At 38.3% G+C, this 18,646-nt stretch overlaps 1 protein-coding gene across 12 annotated transcripts in view; it reads right to left on the bottom strand.

Moving 5' to 3' along the window:
* Positions 1-18,646, bottom strand: part of TTLL5 (tubulin tyrosine ligase like 5) — a 325,193-nt gene that overhangs the window by 206,373 nt on the left and 100,174 nt on the right. For 6 of the 12 annotated variants that reach the window (XM_057543387.1, XM_057543385.1, XM_057543396.1 and 3 more), the window contains exons 19-23: positions 16,071-16,133; positions 10,540-10,578; positions 3,152-3,309; positions 2,791-2,829; positions 1,913-2,219 (exon numbers count right to left, since the gene is read on the bottom strand). In XM_057543387.1, coding sequence (XP_057399370.1) covers positions 1,913-2,219; positions 2,791-2,829; positions 3,152-3,309; positions 10,540-10,578; positions 16,071-16,133 — 606 coding nt within the window. The remainder of the gene's footprint in view (positions 1-1,912; positions 2,220-2,790; positions 2,830-3,151; positions 3,310-10,539; positions 10,579-16,070; positions 16,134-18,646) is intronic. The other 6 variants (XM_057543390.1, XM_057543392.1, XM_057543388.1 and 3 more) reach the window with 3 other exon arrangements.

Below are 18,646 nucleotides of genomic sequence, written 5' to 3'. Positions count from 1 at the left end.
CCTTAAGAAATCTTTTTTCTCTTAGCTTGCTCTCTCTCTCTCTGATGAGTTCTCACCTGTCTTTCATTTGTTGTCAAACTCTCTGAAAAAGTTAGTTCACACTTGCTTTCCTATTTGCTCAACTCACAATTTCTCTTCTACCCACTAAGTCCACCCCCAGGTCATAAATGCAGGAGACTCTTTTCAGGCCTCATCCTAACTTGGGCTGCCGGAGGCACTCTATAGCTTGAAACTCTCATCTTGTAGCTTTTCTATACTGTCTCCTCCCAGTTTTATAGCTACCTCTCTAACTGCTACTTCTTGGTCTCTTTACTATTAAACACTGGTTTTCCCCAGGCCTCAGTTCTCTTCCTTTTCTCCTGTCTATGCTTGCTGAACTAAACTGAAATGACAAGCTCATCTACTCTGAAGTTGTACAGTCCTGTTCAACTCTGACTTTCAAAGCTGTATTTTCACCTATCTACTGATCATCTTCATCCCAGAGCACTTCCACCTCACCGTGTCCCAAATAAAACACATTATTTCTATCATGAAACCAACTCCTGTGCTCCTTATATTGACTGATGGCAGCACCAAGTTACCAAACTTGGAAAATTCAGTCTCTTTGGAATTCTTACATCTACAGGGACCAAGCCCTACCAATTTGAACTTGCAAATTTCATTAACTCTATCCTATTCTCTTCATTCCTATAGCCATTGCTCTGATCAGGACCTTCATCTTCCTGGCTCTGGACTACTTTAACAGCCCCTAACTCAGCTCTCTACCCTTAGTTCCCCTCTTATCAATCACTATCCCACAATGCAACCGGAATTTACTTTCTAAATCAAGATCTGACCATATCACACATCTGCTTAGAAATTATCCATCTAGGAAATAAAGTCCAGGCTCCTCTATGGCACTTTATGATCAAATGACATCCAATTTTTTAGTCTCACTTCTTATTGCACCCTTTTCTCCATGTAACGTCACACCACTAATCTGTATTTCTCAAACTTGCCAAGCTCATTCCAATTTCAGGTTCTTTATACTTGCCGTTCTGCCTGGAATATTCTGCTCCCTGATAGTCACATGACTTACTCCTTCTCATCATTTAGGACTCACCTTAAAGCTTACCTCTCCATGCCCAAAGCACCAGAAGCTACAGAAACTTTCTGTCCAATTACACTCTAATACTACACCCTATTTTATTGTCTACACAGCACTTCTTACTGACTGAAATTACCTTGTTTCTTTGTTTACTGTCAGTCTTCCCCACTAGACTGTGGGCTCCACAACTGTTTTGGTCTCCACCGTAACACTATACAGCCCAGCACAATTCCTGGTATAGATCAAGTGCTCAATAAATATTTGTCGAGGAACTGAATGAATGACTGTACTATCACCCCTCTGTGCCTTTATTCCCTCTACTAGCACTCCCATACTTAGCTGTCACCTCCCAAATCCGGAAAGCCTACCTATCGGGGAAGGCCTGGTTCAAATATTGCCTCCTCCCTAATGTCTCTCTAGCCCTCCCAAGCAAGACCAGTCACTCCTTTTCCTATGTCCTAAGAGCCCTTTGTCCATACTGGGGTCACAGCCCCCGCTCTTTAAGTGTCCCCACTCTAAGCCATGAACTGCTTGAGCGCCCTGTCTCAGTCATCTTGTGCTCTTTAGTCACTAACGCTGAAACCCAACAAATATTTGTTGAGCCAATGAGACCTGGGTTTGTATCATAGTTTTAGACTTGGACAAGCAACTTCTCTAAGGCTCAATTTCCTTGATAGTAATAATATCAAATCACAGTCATTAATTCACAGGATTCCTGTGCATAAGAAATGAAAAATGGCTATAAAGCCACAAGCACAATACCCTGGTACACAGTACAAATTAGCTGTTTTCAGTTTTGCTATTATAATTAGGAAAGGTACATACCTAAGATTGCCATTATCTTGCAGAATCTGCATCAGGTTAAATTTAGGCTCTGGCTCCTGAGTCTCAGTTTTGCAGCACTGTTCACCTTTGTTATTCCATTCAGGAACTTTCATGGCATTTTCTTTGGGTGAATTTTCTACCATAACGGTCAGTGCGGGTGTGTGTTTGGCTTGATTTTCTCCGAGGGACCCTGCAGACTCCTCCTGGGAAGCTTCCTGTTCTTCATCTTCACTGTCTAAGGCAACTTCTTCCTCCTCTTCGCTCTCTGTCTCAGTTTTAACATTCATTTCAGCTGGTTGGGTAATCACTAAATGCGAAGAATCACTAATGTTGCTGAAAAAAGGATTAAATTTTCCTCTCTCCCAATACCTTCCTTTTATCTTTTCAGTAAAAACCCATTTCTAAATCAGACCACAAATAATGCACAAAATTAACAACATACACATGTCCCTCTTACATATTCTAAAAACCTATTAATCATCTTCATTAGAGTTGATGTTTCTCATCATAATACCAATGGTTCTCTCACAACGTAAGGCAAAAACCCTTTTAGTAGAGTAATCTCTACGGCGTGTTAGAGGTTTTCAGAAGGGCATCTTTCACGGGGGTACAGTAAGCAGGGGAATATCTTTCTATCATATGTTTATCCATTATCCTTCTCCTTCACTGCCTTGGAAGGTCTATGAGGACAAGGACCATAGCTTTTTTATTCACCAATGAAACCCCAGTGACTAATGTGCTTGATACAGGCACTCAACAAACGAGAGAAGGAGGGAGAAAAAGGAAGTCAATTCGTCAGTGACAAACAGATCTGTAACAAGGGAGATTCTAGGAGAGAAAGAAATTCCCCTTTTTCTGTTCATGTTTAAAATACTTACACAATTCAGCAATGTCAAAGGACGAACTGGACTTCATACCTAATCATGAAAAATCCAAACAATGACGCTCAGGGTTCCATTAAACTTAAGCTAAGTATCAGGTAGTTAAATGATGCTGTAAGAGTAAGAGCAAAGGCCAAAATGTGTGGACTTCGGATATTCTTCAATACAAATATCATAGAATGGAAGGTTTAAAAACTTATCCTTTTGAAACAAGTTTCCGAGGAAAAAGACTATATCAAAAAAAGTAAGCATATGTGATCAGAAAGTTCTGATTCATTAAGTGTTAATTAAGAAGCTGATTAAATCGGTCTGACAGGACACAGATCACAGAGCTTGGTGAAAGCTCACCAGCCGGTACCTGGGTATTTTGGCCGCATTGCCCTCAATCTACCACTCCGTCGTCGACGTTTTCGCACCTCCAGAGACAGGAGCTTCCTCTCATAAAGAGCAGCGTGCAGCTTGGCCCTTGAATTCATATTCTCTACCTTCAATTCTGGTGCTCCATCAACCGCCATTCTATGGGAAAAAACATGGTAGCTAGAGCCTTCAGAAAGTTCTCTCCTTTATTCCAAGGCTAAGTTTGACAGAACTCTATAATGATGTCAGGCCAGGCATGGTTCCTCTAGTGAATTCTAAAATGTTTGACAAATAAATGGGAACACTGGAATCTACATTAGAATTTCACTAATGGGCTATCTGAATTTGTTAAATGTTCTGAACAAAATATATCTGAAGACAATGTTTAAGTATTTTTAAGTATTCAATAATACTGGCTGACTATTCAGTACAGAGATCATAAAGTGCTACCCAACTATGCCTTAAGAATGACTAGAGATACTGGTAACACTTTAATTCTTAAGCTGGTGATGCCTAGAGGTGTACTTATTATTTATTCATTATAACTTACTCAGAATTACACAAATATTCCTTTGACGTATATAATATTTAATAAATACAGATTTAGCACAGGTTGAGACGACGAGAGGAATGGCTGATAATCTGTGAATATGGCAGCACAGAGCTGAATGAGACTCACAGAGAAAGCATCTTTGTGAAAAGTCACCAAGACCTTGGGACGCACCAAGTCTCAAGTGCTCCAACAGGAGGAACTTCTCTCTTAGAGAGTACTTAGTTACAGGAGGAGCTGGGGATAGGTGGCAGGGACTCTCCAGGTATTGAGTACAGGTCAGGAGTTAGGGTCAGAGGAACAGACAAGGGAAGGCAGCAGATGCAGGACAACACCAAATTCAATCAGATCATGGATGGGAAATGGGATGAGGAGAGGGAATGGCTACAGTTATATTAGGCATTAGATAAAATAAATCATAAATTAGGTTAAGTGACAGGAATCAGCCCCAGTCCACACAAGGACTGGGCAAAGTACAGCACAGGCAGAGATAACCAGGTCACCAAAGAGAGACAGAGTTCTTGGTCACTAAGTCAGAAAAGACGTATCCATGTTAGAGTCGGAAAGCAGGCAGCCAACTCTGTATACCCAGAACTCAAGATCGAACTGGCTGGCTCTGAACTCTCTCTCTTGTGAACTCTTCACAACTCAAAGCGTATTCCCTTTGCGGTGGAAATTCATCCTCATTCCTCTGGGAGTTTTCAGTCCCTGAGTAGGATGGAAAGGCTGTGTCTTTTGGTCTATTTAGGACTTTTAGAGATTTCTGGGTGGATGGACTGGATAGTAAGTATTTTGAAGGCCTCCCCTCTAGAGCGGGAAATTGAACCAAGAACTGGGAGGGTCCTGATACAGAACCTGATGCAGAAAAGGGATGCAAATTAATAAACTTTAAAAATAGTTCAACCCCAGTTTATCATAGTCTCAACAACTGAACATTACCCCCTCTCACACACACACAGTTATGAAAATAGATTTTTGGCCAATTAAATAATAAAGAAAATAAAACAAATCTGATATTTTAAAATAACAACTATAAGCTTCTAAGAAACCCTGAACAGACATATAAATCACAACTATTACAAGGAATGGAGGTAGGGAATGCTGGGAAAAGAAACAGAATTATAGTTCTATAAGGGCAAGGCCCACGCTTGTCTTGTTTCTCACTGGATCAGTGATGCTTATGAGACTGCTCAGCACGTACCTGACATACCATAAATACTTTTGAATGAATAAACAATTGAATTCCCCATAAGCTGTAATACCTTTTATCTATGTCTACTTTATTTTATTTTTCTACACTTTTACTATGAAATATTTAAACAAACAGAAAGGTTTAAAGAATTATACAGTGAACATCCATATACCCACTGGCCAGTTTCTACAATGAATATCTTACTATATTTGTTTCATCACATATATATGCAGTCTTCTCTTCTTCTATCCATCAATCAATCCACCTAATTTTTAAAGCATTTCAAAGTTGGACGAAGACATCAGTGCACTTCACTCCTAAACACTTTAACACTCAAATCATTAGGATCTAGAGTTCAATATTTTATAGGGCTTTGAAAGTTTTTTCTCTTTTCTTTTTTTTTTGGCGGGGGGGGGGGAGCTAAAAATGACACACAGTGAAACATCCAAATATTAAATGCCCATATGTCCATTTGATGAGACCTAGAGCTATGTAACCCAAACTCTAACATTACTATCCCCTCAGAAAGTTCTCATGCCCCTTCCCAGTAAATCCCTCCCTCATACTCCCAAAGGAAACCATTCTGAATTTTTGCATCCCATGTTAGCTTTGCCTGTCCTAGAACTTCATAAAGATGGAATAGTACAGTATGAACTCTTTTGTGTTGTCTCCTTTCATTCAGCATGTTTTTGAGATTGATCCATGTTGTGTATATCAGTATGGATCTTTTTTTTGCTGAGGATGAGTCCAGTGTATGAATAATCCACAGTTCACCTATTCCCCTATTGTTGGACACCGAAGTTGCTTCTAGTTTTGGAATATTATGAATGAAACTGCTAGGAACATTTTTGTACAAGTCATTTTGTGGTTATGCTTTTCATTTCTTCTGAGTAAAGATCTCAGAGTGGAATTTTCTAGGCTAACAAACTGCCAGACTCCTTCTAAAGTGCCTGTACCAGTTTATGCTGCCAGTGACAATTTATCAGAGTTCCATGAGCTCCACATCCTATTTGATTTTTTTCCAGTTTTATTGAGGTATAATTGACAAATAAAATTATAAGATATTTAAAGTGTACAATGTAATGATTTGAAACAATTTCAGCCATTCTGCTGGATGTTTAGTGGTATCTCATGATTTTAATTTGCAATTCTCTTATAACAAAGGCTGTAAAGCACATTTTCATTAGTATATTGGTTATTCACATATCTTCCTTTTAAAATGTCCAAGCATTTTACCCATTTGTAACTGGGTTGATTGTCTTATAATTATTTAGTTGTAGGAGTTTGTTATATTTTCTATACACAAGTCCTTTGACAGATATGTTTGATGAATATCTTCACTCAGTCTGTGGCTTGTCTAGTAATTTTCTTAATAGTGTCTTTATAACAAAAATTTTTAATTTTGAGGAAATCTAACTTATCATTTTTTCTTTTTTGCTGATTACTTTCTGTGTCAAGTCTAAAAACTTTTGCCAAGCCCAAAGTCACAAAGATATTTTCCTTACAAAGTTTTAGAGTAATAGCTTTTATGTTTATGTCTATGAAATCACCTCTAATTTTTGTGGGAGACAGAGGTTGAAGTCCACTTTTTAAAATACAATATTCAGTTCCAGCCCCATTTATTAAAAAGTTTCCTTTCCCCATTGGATTACTTTAGGCCTTTTGTTTAAAGTCATACAGGCCTCTTTCTGGGCTCTTTATTCTGTTCCATTGATCAATTTGCAACAGTTTTGATTACTATAGCATTATAATATTTCTTTAAGTCTGGTACTCTAGGTCTTTTTCAAGATTACTTTGGATATTCTAAGCTCTTTGCATTTTCACATACATTGAAAAAAAAACGGTCACTTTCTACAAAAAAAACTACTAGAATATTCTTTAGATCAATTTGGGGAGAATGAATACTTACAATATTAAGTCTTCTAATCCATGAACATGACATATTTCTGCACTTATTTAGATCTTCTTTAATCTCTTAATTTATTTATTTACTTTTGGCTGCGTTGGGTCTTCATTGCTATGCGCGGGCTTTCTCTAGTTGCAGCGAGCGGGGGCTACTCTTTGTTGCGGTGCACAGGCTTCTCATTGCGGTGGCTTCTCTTGTTGCAGAGCACGGGCTCTAGGTGCACGGGCTTCAGTAGTTGTGGCGTGCGGGCTCTAGAGCGCGGGCTCAGTAGCTGTGGCGCATGGGCTTAGTTGCTCCGCGGCATGTGGGATCTTCCCGGACCAGGGCTCGAACCTGTGTTCCCTGTATTGGCAGGCGGATTCTTAACCACTGTGCCAACAGGGAAGCCCTCTTTAATCTCTTTAAGTAATATTTAGGAGCTTTTAATACATAGGTATTGAGCATATTTTGTTAAATTTACCCCTAAGAATTTCATATTTTCAAAAGCTATTATAAATGGAATTTTAAATTTCATTTTCCATTTACTGCTAGTATACTAAAAAAACAACAGATTTGAGTATATTGACCTTGTATCCCAAGACCTTGCTAAATGCACTTGAATGTTCTTGTAGTTATTCTGTGTATGCTTTAGAACTTTCTACTAACCTGATCATGTCATCTAAGAGTAAAGATATTTAACCTCTTCCTTTCTAATCTCTATGCCTTTTATTTCTTTTTCTTCCCCTTGCTTTACTGTACTGCTTAGGACCTCTAGTATAAAGGGAATACAAGTGGGGAAAGCAGACATCTTGCCTTATTACTAATCATAGGGTAACCTTCATTATGTCAGTATGACGTTAGAAGCAGGTTTTTCATAGAAGGCCTTTATCAGACTGAAGAATTTCTCTTCTATGCCTGATGTGTAAGAGTTTTTCTCATAAACATGTGGTGAATTTCATCAATTTAACACACATGGGTTTTTCTTTTTTTTTTAGCAATAAAATGATGATCTGGTTTTTTCCCCTTTATTTAATATGGTGAATTATATTGACTAATTTTCAAATGTTAAATCAACCTTGCATTATTGGGGAAAATCTCACTTTAGTCATCTGTATTATCCTTTTCATATACTGATGGATTCTATTTGCTAATATTCTTTTAAGAAATTCTGTATCTATGTTCATGTAGATATTAGCCTATAATTTTTTTAAATGTCTTTGTCAGGTTTTCATGTCATACTTTTCTGGCATCATAAAATGAATTGGGAAGTATCCTTGCCTATGTTTTTGAAAGAGTTTGTGTAAGACTGGTGTATATTCTTTCTTTTTTTTTCTTTTTAAAAAAGCTAATTTATTTATTTATTTATTTATTTATTTATTTTTGGCTGTGTTGGGTCTTCGTTCCTGTGCGAGGGCTTTCTCTAGTTGCGGCGAGCGGGGGCCACTCTTCATCGCGGTGCGCGGGCCTCTCACTATCGCGGCCTCTCTTGTTGCGGAGCACAGGCTCCAGACGCGCAGGCTCAGTAATTGTGGCTCACGGGCCCAGTTGCTCCGTGGCATGCGGGATCTTCCCAGACCAGGGCTCGAACCCATGTCCCCTGCATTGGCAGGCAGATTCTCAACCACTGCGCCACCAGGGAAGCCCCAAGACTGGTGTATATTCTTCCTCAAATGTTGATACAATTCACCAGTGAAACTACCTGGAGTTTGCTTTGTAGGAAAGTTTTTGATTACAAATTCAATATTCTGATTTAGTATAGGGCTATCAAAATTTCTATTTCAGCTTGTGTCAGTTTTACTAAGAGTTCCCTCCCCACAGGGAATTCAGACATTTCATTTAGGTTGCCAAGGTAGTGCAATAAGGTTGTTAATAATATTCCCTTAATATCCTTTTTATGTCTGTAGGATCTATAGTGATATCCATCCCCTCTTTCCTACTCAATATTGGTAATTAGTGTTTTCTCTTTTTTCTTTCTTTTTTTTTTAATTAATTAATTTATTTATTTTTGGCTGTGTTGGGTCTTCATTTCTGTGCGAGGGCTTTCTCCAGTTGCAGCAAGTGGGGGCCACTCTTCATCGCGGTGCGCGGGCCTCTCACTATCGCGGCCTTTTTCTTGTTGCGGAGCATAGGCTCCAGACGCGCAGGCTCAGTAGTTGTGGCTCACGGGCCTGGTTGCTCCGTGGCATGTGGGATCTTCCCAGACCAGGGCTCGAACCCGTGTCCCCTGCATTGGCAGGCAGATTCTCAACCACTGCGCCACCAGGGAAGCCCTTCTCTTTTTTCTAGAGAAGTCTACCTAAGAGTTTATCAATTCTGCTATCTTATCAATGAACAATTTTGGATTTTATTAATTTTCTTTATTGCTTGTCTTTTATTTAATTCATCTGCCCTTTATTATTTCCTTTCTTCAACTTACTTTCAGTTACTCTTCTTTTTCTAGTTTCATAAAATGGAACATTAGATCAGTGATTTAGTCCTCTGTTTTCTAATACAAGCATTTAAAGCTATGTCACACCCATTACACACACCACCAAACAGTACTTTAGTTGCATCCCACACATTTTAATGTTATATTTTTATTATTGTTCAGTTCAAAATGTTTTGAATTTTCCTTATGATTTCTTCCTTGACCCATGTATTATTTAGAAGTGTGTTGTTTAATTCCCAAATATTTGTTATTGATTTCTAATATCATTGTAGTCAAAGAACATACTCTGTATGATTTTAATCCTTTCAAACATATTAAGACTTGTTTCATGCTTCAGCATAAGGTTTGTTATATGTCACCTTTTATTTGCTTATACCTCTATACCACCAGAAAACCCGTATTGATGGCAATATAAATTGTCCTGAAGGAAGGACAAAACCCACTGATCTTTAAATATTCTTGTTGTTTAAGTATTTTTTTCTAATTTCCAAATTGATAGTAGTATACTCTAGGAAGTATATTCCTTGACTAGCAACGGGAGAAAATCTATAAACTAAGCATGACTTTCATTTGGAAACAAGCTACAAAACTTGATTTCTCTCAGTTTTCCCTACATTAAATGGCAATCATATTTTCCTTCTTTGAAGAAGAATTAGATTTATGCTTCAAAAGATTTGGAAGAGAAAACCAAGTTTATCTTAATTTTTAAATGTAAAACAAAAAGCTAGCTATAGGAGGTTTCCTTCTTACTGTCATTTTGCTTTGTAAAGAGAAATAGCACAAAGGGGACGTACATAATCTCTCAAACCAGAAGATGTGTAATTAGGGTTAAGAGTTTTTGTTCTGGTTGCAGTCTTCAGTTGGGCAAGGCCATCCCAGCCGTTCTTCTAAGACCTTTCTCTACTCTGCCAAAATTAAGAGCCACAGGTATTTTGCACACTTTTAGTTCCAAGGCAAACTGGAAGCAACTCTGCTCAGTCCCATAAGGTGCAAAGCTGTATGCCCCAGGTATGTCAAGGTCAAAACATAACCTTTTCTTTGAATTTAGCATGAGACAGGTCTTGAAATCTCATTAATACTTTGGGCTCTCTCACATAGCCAAACAAGAATACTATTATTATCACTGAAATGACATATCGTAGTTATAAAATTATAAATCCCAAACTTAGTTTGTAAAAAGTTGCCACGGAATAGTGCTTCAATAGAAAACATTTTTATGTTACTATTTAAGGTGAGTCAAACTGAAATGGTTATATAAAGTATCATGCTTAGCCTGTGCATGGTCACATATTATGCACATGGAAAGAACTTCTCAACTTTCAAAAATCAGTTACCGTGTTCTTCCTGTCAATAAGCTTCTTCTTGGGTTTCCCCTACAGAATTAGAAAGGACAAGTGGGTTAGAGCACTACACAGATATTCTCTCCTGAGTTCACACACACACACACACACTCCTGAGATTTATACTACAGAAATTCAACATAGAATTATGCCAGGGAAGGCATCTTGAGGTAGAAGCAGACAGATGAACTGAGAACATGCTCAGAAAAGAACAGAGTACCATAACCTTTAGGGAGGATCAATAAAAAACAAAAGGAAGAGGACAAATGAATTCTAGAGGAAAATTCTAACAATTACTTGCATTTGTGTATCTCGCCACAAATCTAATCACATTTATTCTTCATAACAACAGTTGAGCCCCGTTTATAAAAAGGAGCAGGATAAGACCATTTTGTGACATGCCCAATGTCAGAGCTTTAAAGGGTTTAACGTTGAACCTATAACTTTGCTCTCAGACTCCAGTGTTCTTTCTACTTGCACTGAACTGTATTAGGGAAAGAAGTCAATCTCAATTCTCATGGGGTTCAAAAAAAGATGCTCATGAGAAATAGATTTTCCATAATTAAAAATATCTCTTTAAAAAAGAGATGTTCTTCATTGTCTCTAAACTAGAGTTGGGGTCTAACCACAGGAAGTAAGTACCGTTCAGGTTTAAACTGTCTTTTGTTTCTCATTCAACTTCCTTTCACTTGACCCTCTCTTTTTTTAAAAAAATTTCCCCATGGGCTTCCCTGGTGGCGCAGTGGTTGAGAGTCTGCCTGCTAGTGCAGGGGACGCGGGTTCGAGCCCTGGTCTGGGAGGATCCCACATGCCATGGAGCACCTGGGCCCGTGGGCCACAGCTGCTGAGCCTGCGCGTCTGGAGCCTGTGCCCCGCGGCGGGAGGGGCCGCGATAGTGAAAGGCCCGCGCACCGCGATGAAGAGCGGTCCCCGCACCGCGATGAAGAGTGGCCCCCACTTGCCGCAACTGGAGAAAGCCCTCGCACGAACCGAAGACCCAACACAGCCAAAAATAAATAAATAAATAAAAATAAAGTAGCTATAAAATTAAAAAAAAAAAATTTCCCCAGTTTTACTTGTACTCATTTGTGAATGTGTATATTTAGTTCTGTACAATTTTATCACTGTGTAGGTTCATGTATCCACAGACAAGATACTGAACAATCCTATCACCATAAGGACCCCCTATGTTGCCCTTTTATAACCTAACCTCTGGCTTCCTTTAATCTGTTCTCCTTTCTAAAATTTCATCCTTTCAAAATTGTTATATAAATGGAATCATACAACATGTAAGCTATGATATTGGTTTTTTAAAAAGGAGACGGATGCAATCAATACCAAGATCTTCTATCTATAGAAAAATCAAGTGAAAAATTTGTCTCCACCGAAACGTTTTATCTTTTCCTTCCCATGTCTTCTATCTGTGCCAGCGTCCTAATACTGTCAACTTATTATCAGAAATTATTTTAAATTTTATTATTTTAACTTTTTAATCAGATAATGGTTTGCACCAGTAATTCGCAATCATGGCTTCACATTACAATCACCTGAGCAGCTTTTAGTAAGTACAAGACTTCAGTCTGGGAAGGGCTAGGGCACAAATATGGTGTTACTAACATGCAGCCGGGTTAAAATTACTGTCATGCTGTGAGACAGTATGTATGACACTGGTTGCCAGGGCAGGGTGGGTAAGTGGGGGATGAGTGGGGGAGGGCAGGGAAGGCAGACAAAGTGAACCAATTATGAAATGAAATGATTAGAGAATTAGCTTGAAAGTAGTTCTGACAGTAACGCAACAGGGATTTGCAAGAGAGAACACATCAATTCAGGTTGAAGAGAACAGATTTAATAGAAGATGTTAGGGCTTGCAACAAACACAATTTCATTTTTTTAAGGCATGTTTTTGTGTGTGTGCGTACCACGTGGTAGGTTCTTCATACTGACAAAGATGAACATAACAAAGTACCTACTCTTAAAAGCCAACTTGAAAGTAGACAGAGTAGTTAGTAAACAGACAATTATAATACAATATGTACAATATGGGAATCTAAATCAGATGGAGGGATAAGAAGGGCGGGGAGAACTTCTTTCTAGTCTAGGTAAGAAGATGAAGGACATAGCTAGAATAATTCAGGATAAACTGAAGGCCACTCCAAGGGAATGTATGGGAATTCCAAGGGAATGTGAGGATAAGGAGGCATGAAAGAGCAGTAGGTATGGTCTGATTGGCCATGGGTTGGTATTGAAAAGTGGAGATAAGGCTAAAAAGAGAGGCAAGAGTAAATCAGGAGGGCCTTTCTTTGCTAAACAGGGAAATTCATGTTTTTTGAATCAAAGTTTTTAGAATGCTTTATAAGCAGGAGTTGTTACTGCAGCCTTAAGACAGAAGTCAGGGAGGGCACCAATTTGGATGGGAAAAAAAATTAATCCTCTATCTGAAATTTAGCATCATATACATGTAGGGGACCATCCACAGTAGTGTAAGTGTGATTTTTTTTTAAACATCTTTATTGGCGTATAATTGCTTTACAATGGTGTGTTAGTTTCTGCTTTATAACAAAGTGAATCAGCTATACATATACATATATCTCCACATCTCCTCCCTCTTGCGTCTCCCTCCCACCCTCCCTATCCCACCCCTCTAGGTGGTCACAAAGCACTAAGCTGATCTCCCTGTGCTATGTGGCTGCTTCCTACTAGCTATCTATTTTACGTTTGGTAGTGTATATATGTCCATGCCACTCTCTCACTTCATCCCAACTTACCCTTCCCCCTCCCCGTGTCCTCAAGTCCATTCTCTACGTCTGCGTCTTTATGTAAGTGCGGTTTTGCTACCAAAAGAAATAACACATTTTTTTCATATTACTTTAGAGTTGTTCCAGGGGCCCAAATTGTGCCAACACTTATCACACTTTTTAAATTATGGTGGTTATTAGACACATCATTGAATGTGTTAATAAAGAAGCACATATATCATTACATCTCAAATTTTTTAATTGCTATGCTCCCCCCTAAAAGAATGCTTCCTAATTTTGGTGGTGGTTCCCAGATTGCCTGTTCCACCTTCCTTCTACCTCATGGGAAGCTCAACTGCGGAAAGATCTAGCCTCAAGCATAGAGTCCATGTCAGTTCAGAAACAGACTGACACAACCTTTGAGGAAACTCATGCAAACTACCAATCCTAAGCAAACAGTCCATTACTTATAAATATGACTGGACAATCAGAAATCACCAGATATTTCAGGAAATATAATAGCATAAACTAGAAAGAATGAGATGAACAAATAGAAGTAATCCAGAAGAATTAAACATAGTGCAAAAAATAGAAAGGAACTTTAAATAAAGTAATTATGATAGTCAGAGAGATGTAAAAAGATATTTTTAATACTGTGATTTATACTGAGAAACATATATTTGGTCTTCATCCCTGTTTCTGGCACAGAGCTCCTAAAACCCTTGAAATGTTTAAGTGATGAGTGGTAGAGGAGTCTTTTGTCATGCTAATGAGGTGACTTTTAGAAAGCTCTTGGATCAGCTAAGGATGCGGGCTGGTCACCAGAGGAACCAACCCTGTGAAGAGAGGGTTGAAACTTTCAGTCCCATCCCCCTGAGCTCCTGGGAGGGGAGAGGGGCTAGAGATAGAGTTCAATTACCAATGGTTGATGATTTAATCAATCGTGCTTATGTAAGGGGGCCTCCATAAAAACCCAGGAGTATGGGGTTCAGAGAGCTTCCGGGTTGGTGATGTGGGGAGAATGGCGTACCTGGAGAGGGCATGAAGCTCCGTACCCTTTCCCCATACCTTGCCCTGTGCGTCTTTTCCATCTGGTTGTTCATGAGTTATATCCTTTTATAATAAACTGGTGATCTAATGAGTTAAATGTTTTTCTGAGTTCTGTGAGCCGCTCTAGCAAATTAATAGCACCCAAGGAAGGGGTCGTGGGAAGCTCTGATAGCCAGTAGGTAGAAGTAAAGGTAACGACATTGGCCTGTGACGAGAATCTGAAGTTATGGGGGTGGAATCTTGCAGGGCTGAACCCTTAAACTGTGGAATCTGATGCTATAGTCTCCAGGTAGACAGTATCAGAATTGAACTGAATTCTCGGACAACAGAAGGGTGCAACTGCTTGGTGCTGTAGGGGAAACACCCTACCTCCTCCACATTGGAATTGGTACCAGAACAAATTTACTATTACATCCATAAACTATGAAAACTAGTCAGAAAGCAAAAATATTTCTTGGATGTTAAAATCATACTTGCCAAAATAAAAAAAGTAGATCAAACAACCCTCTCCTATGCTGGTACTGAGTAACAAAATAGGTACGGGTGAAGATCAATTTAGAATTTTAGAAGACAAAGTTCAAGAAATCTCCAAGAATTTAAAGCTAAGAGACAATGAGATCAAAAGCATGAGAAAAAAGTAAAGAAATACAGAGGATAGAGCAAAAGATCCAAATTTCATCTAACAGAAGTTCCACAAGGAGAGGAAAGACAGGATAAGGGGAATATCTCCCACAGTTAATAGACTTAAATCTTCAGACTGAAAGGATTCATCCACCACAAAAGCAAAATAATGAAAAGTAACACGCCAGAACACACCTCGGTATAATGTCTGAAAAGTAAGGATAAAGAAGCCTTGTAAAATTTTCCAGGGAGGACGTAGGGGGTGGGGCACTGGGACCAGCTTCTATATAAAGAATTGAGCTTCTACGTCTTCCAAGTAAATCTCAAGATCTCTTTCGTTAGAAGCTACACAGTGTAATTACTCAATGGTAATAACCACAAATTTACAGAGAGAAACTGGAAATCCCATATAGTTCCTGATAGTGGATAATGAAATTACAAGAAATGGCTGGAATCTGGGTATCTATTTTTAAGAATCCCACAAAAAAAGCACACATACCTTGAAAATAATGCAGATTTCTTTAAATAACTAAGGTTCCTTGTTAGCCAATTACTGAACTGTACTGTAATGCAGTTATGTCTCAGGGGCAACAAAAGTATGTGGGACTAAGCAGTCCCTGACTGCTGTGCTATTTGAATTCCAGTGTCTGCTTTCCATCATTTCTCCCCTATTTTCCCTTGTATTGAGGTTATCAGTTGTCATTTCTTACAACTTTCACTGTATTTATTTTGTGAATTACCACCCCTCCACCTTTTCTAATCTGATCCTTTTAATCTCGTCTAGTCTAGAAAAACAGATAATCATGTCTGTTAAAATTGTGTCTGAAAGTAAAAAGGCACTGAGTAAAGTCCTTCCTTTAAGAAGGACAAGTTTTAGGGTATGTGTTAAGATTGCTTAAAGATCTTTACGGTTTAATTTTGTAGCATCTGGAAATATTACAAAGTGCTCAGAGTTAACGAATTCTGAAAAAATGAGGTTTTATATTGTATTTTCTGTAAGGCTCTTTCTATCAGATATTACTGAAGACTTTTATAAGGCCTCTTTTCTTCTTTTGCATGTACTTTCTCTTAATTTTGTGACCTAGTCCTACTAAATTTATAAGATTAGCAAATCTCCACCTGTCCTGGAAGAGACGTGTTGCCAGCATATAGTTCATGGAGGTCTTGTGTTCAAGGTAGGACCTGAAAGACAAAGAGGGCACTGGTTATTTCTTAAAGCTTAGTTGAAGGGGAAAATACAGAAATAAAAACATGAATCAAGCACAAAAGTGACAGGTTATTTATATACTGTTTCTAAAAATACATAGTCTCTAAAGTGACAAAGGAGGAGATAGTTGCTCAAATAATATTATTAAATACTAGAATAGCAGAAAATACAATAAAATGAAAAGAATAAAGAGGACTTAAATTAGAAAATAAAAAGAAAGAAAAGTCAGGATTTCTTGGACTAATAAAAGCTGATATACTAAATTCAAAAAATAAAACTGAAAGACAAAAATAAAACCACCACCAAAAATCACTTATAGCTAGAAAAGAGGTCAAATGAAGCTGGGAATGGGAGATGAATAAAGGGCATGAAAATGTTGACAGATTGTTTCAATCATCTTATTTCTCAAAAGCTTTCAATCGCTCCTTGATGCCAACTGCAGGAGGCATATACTTTCTCTTACAAGATTTCAAAAGTTGGGTCACCTATACCATCAGTTCATTCACCCTTTCTCCACACAGTTCCCCAACATGGGTCCTAAAGTACAGTCAGACAAGTCTCCTTATAACCCTCTCACACCACACCTCCCACTGGTCCTTTTGCCTCTGTCTGGACACCTTCTCCTCACACCCTCTCTACTTATCCATAATCCACCCTTCAAGAAGCAGCTCAAGTCCACTGTGCTGCGTGAAGCCTTCCCTGATATGACTGCTCCAAGTCTACACAGATGCCCTTGTCCTGGCCTTCTACCTCCGCCTTCACCATATGCCTAAGGGACCTGTCAAACACTGTCTCATAGAGTAAAATTTCTCTTCTCGGAAAGCAGCATGATGCAGCGGGGAAAAGCAGGATCTGGAGTTCAAATACCTGAATCAAGTCCCACTGTGTGATCATGGATAAGTCACATTACTTTACTGAGCCTTATTTTCCTTATCATTAAAATGGGAATAACAATGATGTGTATGAAGTACATCATAATTACAAAGAGCTATACAAATATGAGCTATTTTTATTACATGTATAAGTAATTTCTCCATAATCAATACTGTTAACTCTCAAAGGACCAGGATCCCATCTAATATTTGTTACTCCAAAGCACCAAGCATAGTGCTAGTTACTTGTTGATATTCAATAAATACATATTAATTAAAAAGGCATATTTGTTAGCAGATAAATACATCTTTCCCACACTACATGAAAATAACTCAATTAGTTTAAAAGTCTTGGTGCTCTCTTCCACGTTTCTCAAAGGTCCCAGGAGAGGTGGAGTGATTTACCAGGTTGGTAATTTAGAAAAAATTCAACAAGCTTCTCCCTTCTTTCTCTGGGGAGATAATCTCTCCTTAGGAAGCACATATCCTCTGGTGCTCCTACAGGGTCAGGTGTTCCTGATGCACAGCTCAGTCTAACCTTGCCTAAAAATGGGTATGTAAATCTGTCCAATTCTGAGGGTCAACAGAAAGTGCATTAACTTGCAGATAGATATAATCAAGTCTCCCAACCTAGACTTTATCAATGTGGAGTATGGAAAGTGATTATTTTGGCCTGCATCTATCTTAGTCTTTGTCTTCTCAACTGGTTCAAAACCAAACCAGTAAAGGAAGGTATCATTACTGGACTCCCTAAGAGACCCCAACATTATCTGTGATTGGTTCCTTAGAAAAAGGTACTCAAATTAGGGTCCTGCCTCTTGAAAACTTAAGAGTAGAGGATTCCACTTTCATTAATTAAAAGATATGTTGTCTAGTAACTGCAAATATTCAACCTCTTCAAAAACGTATCAAAAGATAAATGTCTAATTTTGAAAAGGCAAGCAATATCTTTTTGCTGAATTCCTGGGTCTTCATAAGGTGCAACTAAACTACATGGATAGAATATTTTGCAAGATAAAAAGATTTCTCTATGAACAGCTGGGTTTTCAAAACAAAACAGACAAGAACTAGTTCTTTCTTTTATTCCTCTAAGTTTTGGCTCTACCTAGAACCACTAATGTCCCAACCAGAAGCCAGTCACCAGAGGAAGAAAAATGTGTTCCCCATAATGAAGTACAGTCTTACTAGTAATCAGAGAAATGCAAATCAAGACCAAAATAAGATACCATTTTACACTCAGTATTTTGACAAAAATTAAGAAGTTGACAGTACCACATGTTAGAGAAGATACTGATCAACAGGATCTCCTAGGCACTGTTAACAGGAGTATAAATTTTTATAGTCACTTTGGAAAACAATTTAGCATTACCTTTTTTTTTTTTAGCATTATCTTTTAAAGTTGAACATTCACATATCTTATGGCCCTAGATATACTCCATCCCTAGATATATACCTAGGAGACACATATAAGCATATTTAGAGCACAGCAGTCTTTAACGGCAAAAGACCAGAAAGAAGTCGAATACCATCAACAAGAGAATGGGAAATTTAACAGCAGTATAAACACACAGAAGAATAAAATAAAGCACTGAAAAACAATGAATTCTAGCTACATG

Source organism: Balaenoptera acutorostrata, chromosome 3, assembly GCF_949987535.1.
Source record: "Balaenoptera acutorostrata chromosome 3, mBalAcu1.1, whole genome shotgun sequence".
NCBI lineage: Eukaryota > Metazoa > Chordata > Mammalia > Artiodactyla > Balaenopteridae > Balaenoptera > Balaenoptera acutorostrata.
The sequence above is the reverse complement of the archived record's forward strand: the minus strand, read 5'-3'. Positions and strand labels throughout refer to the sequence as shown.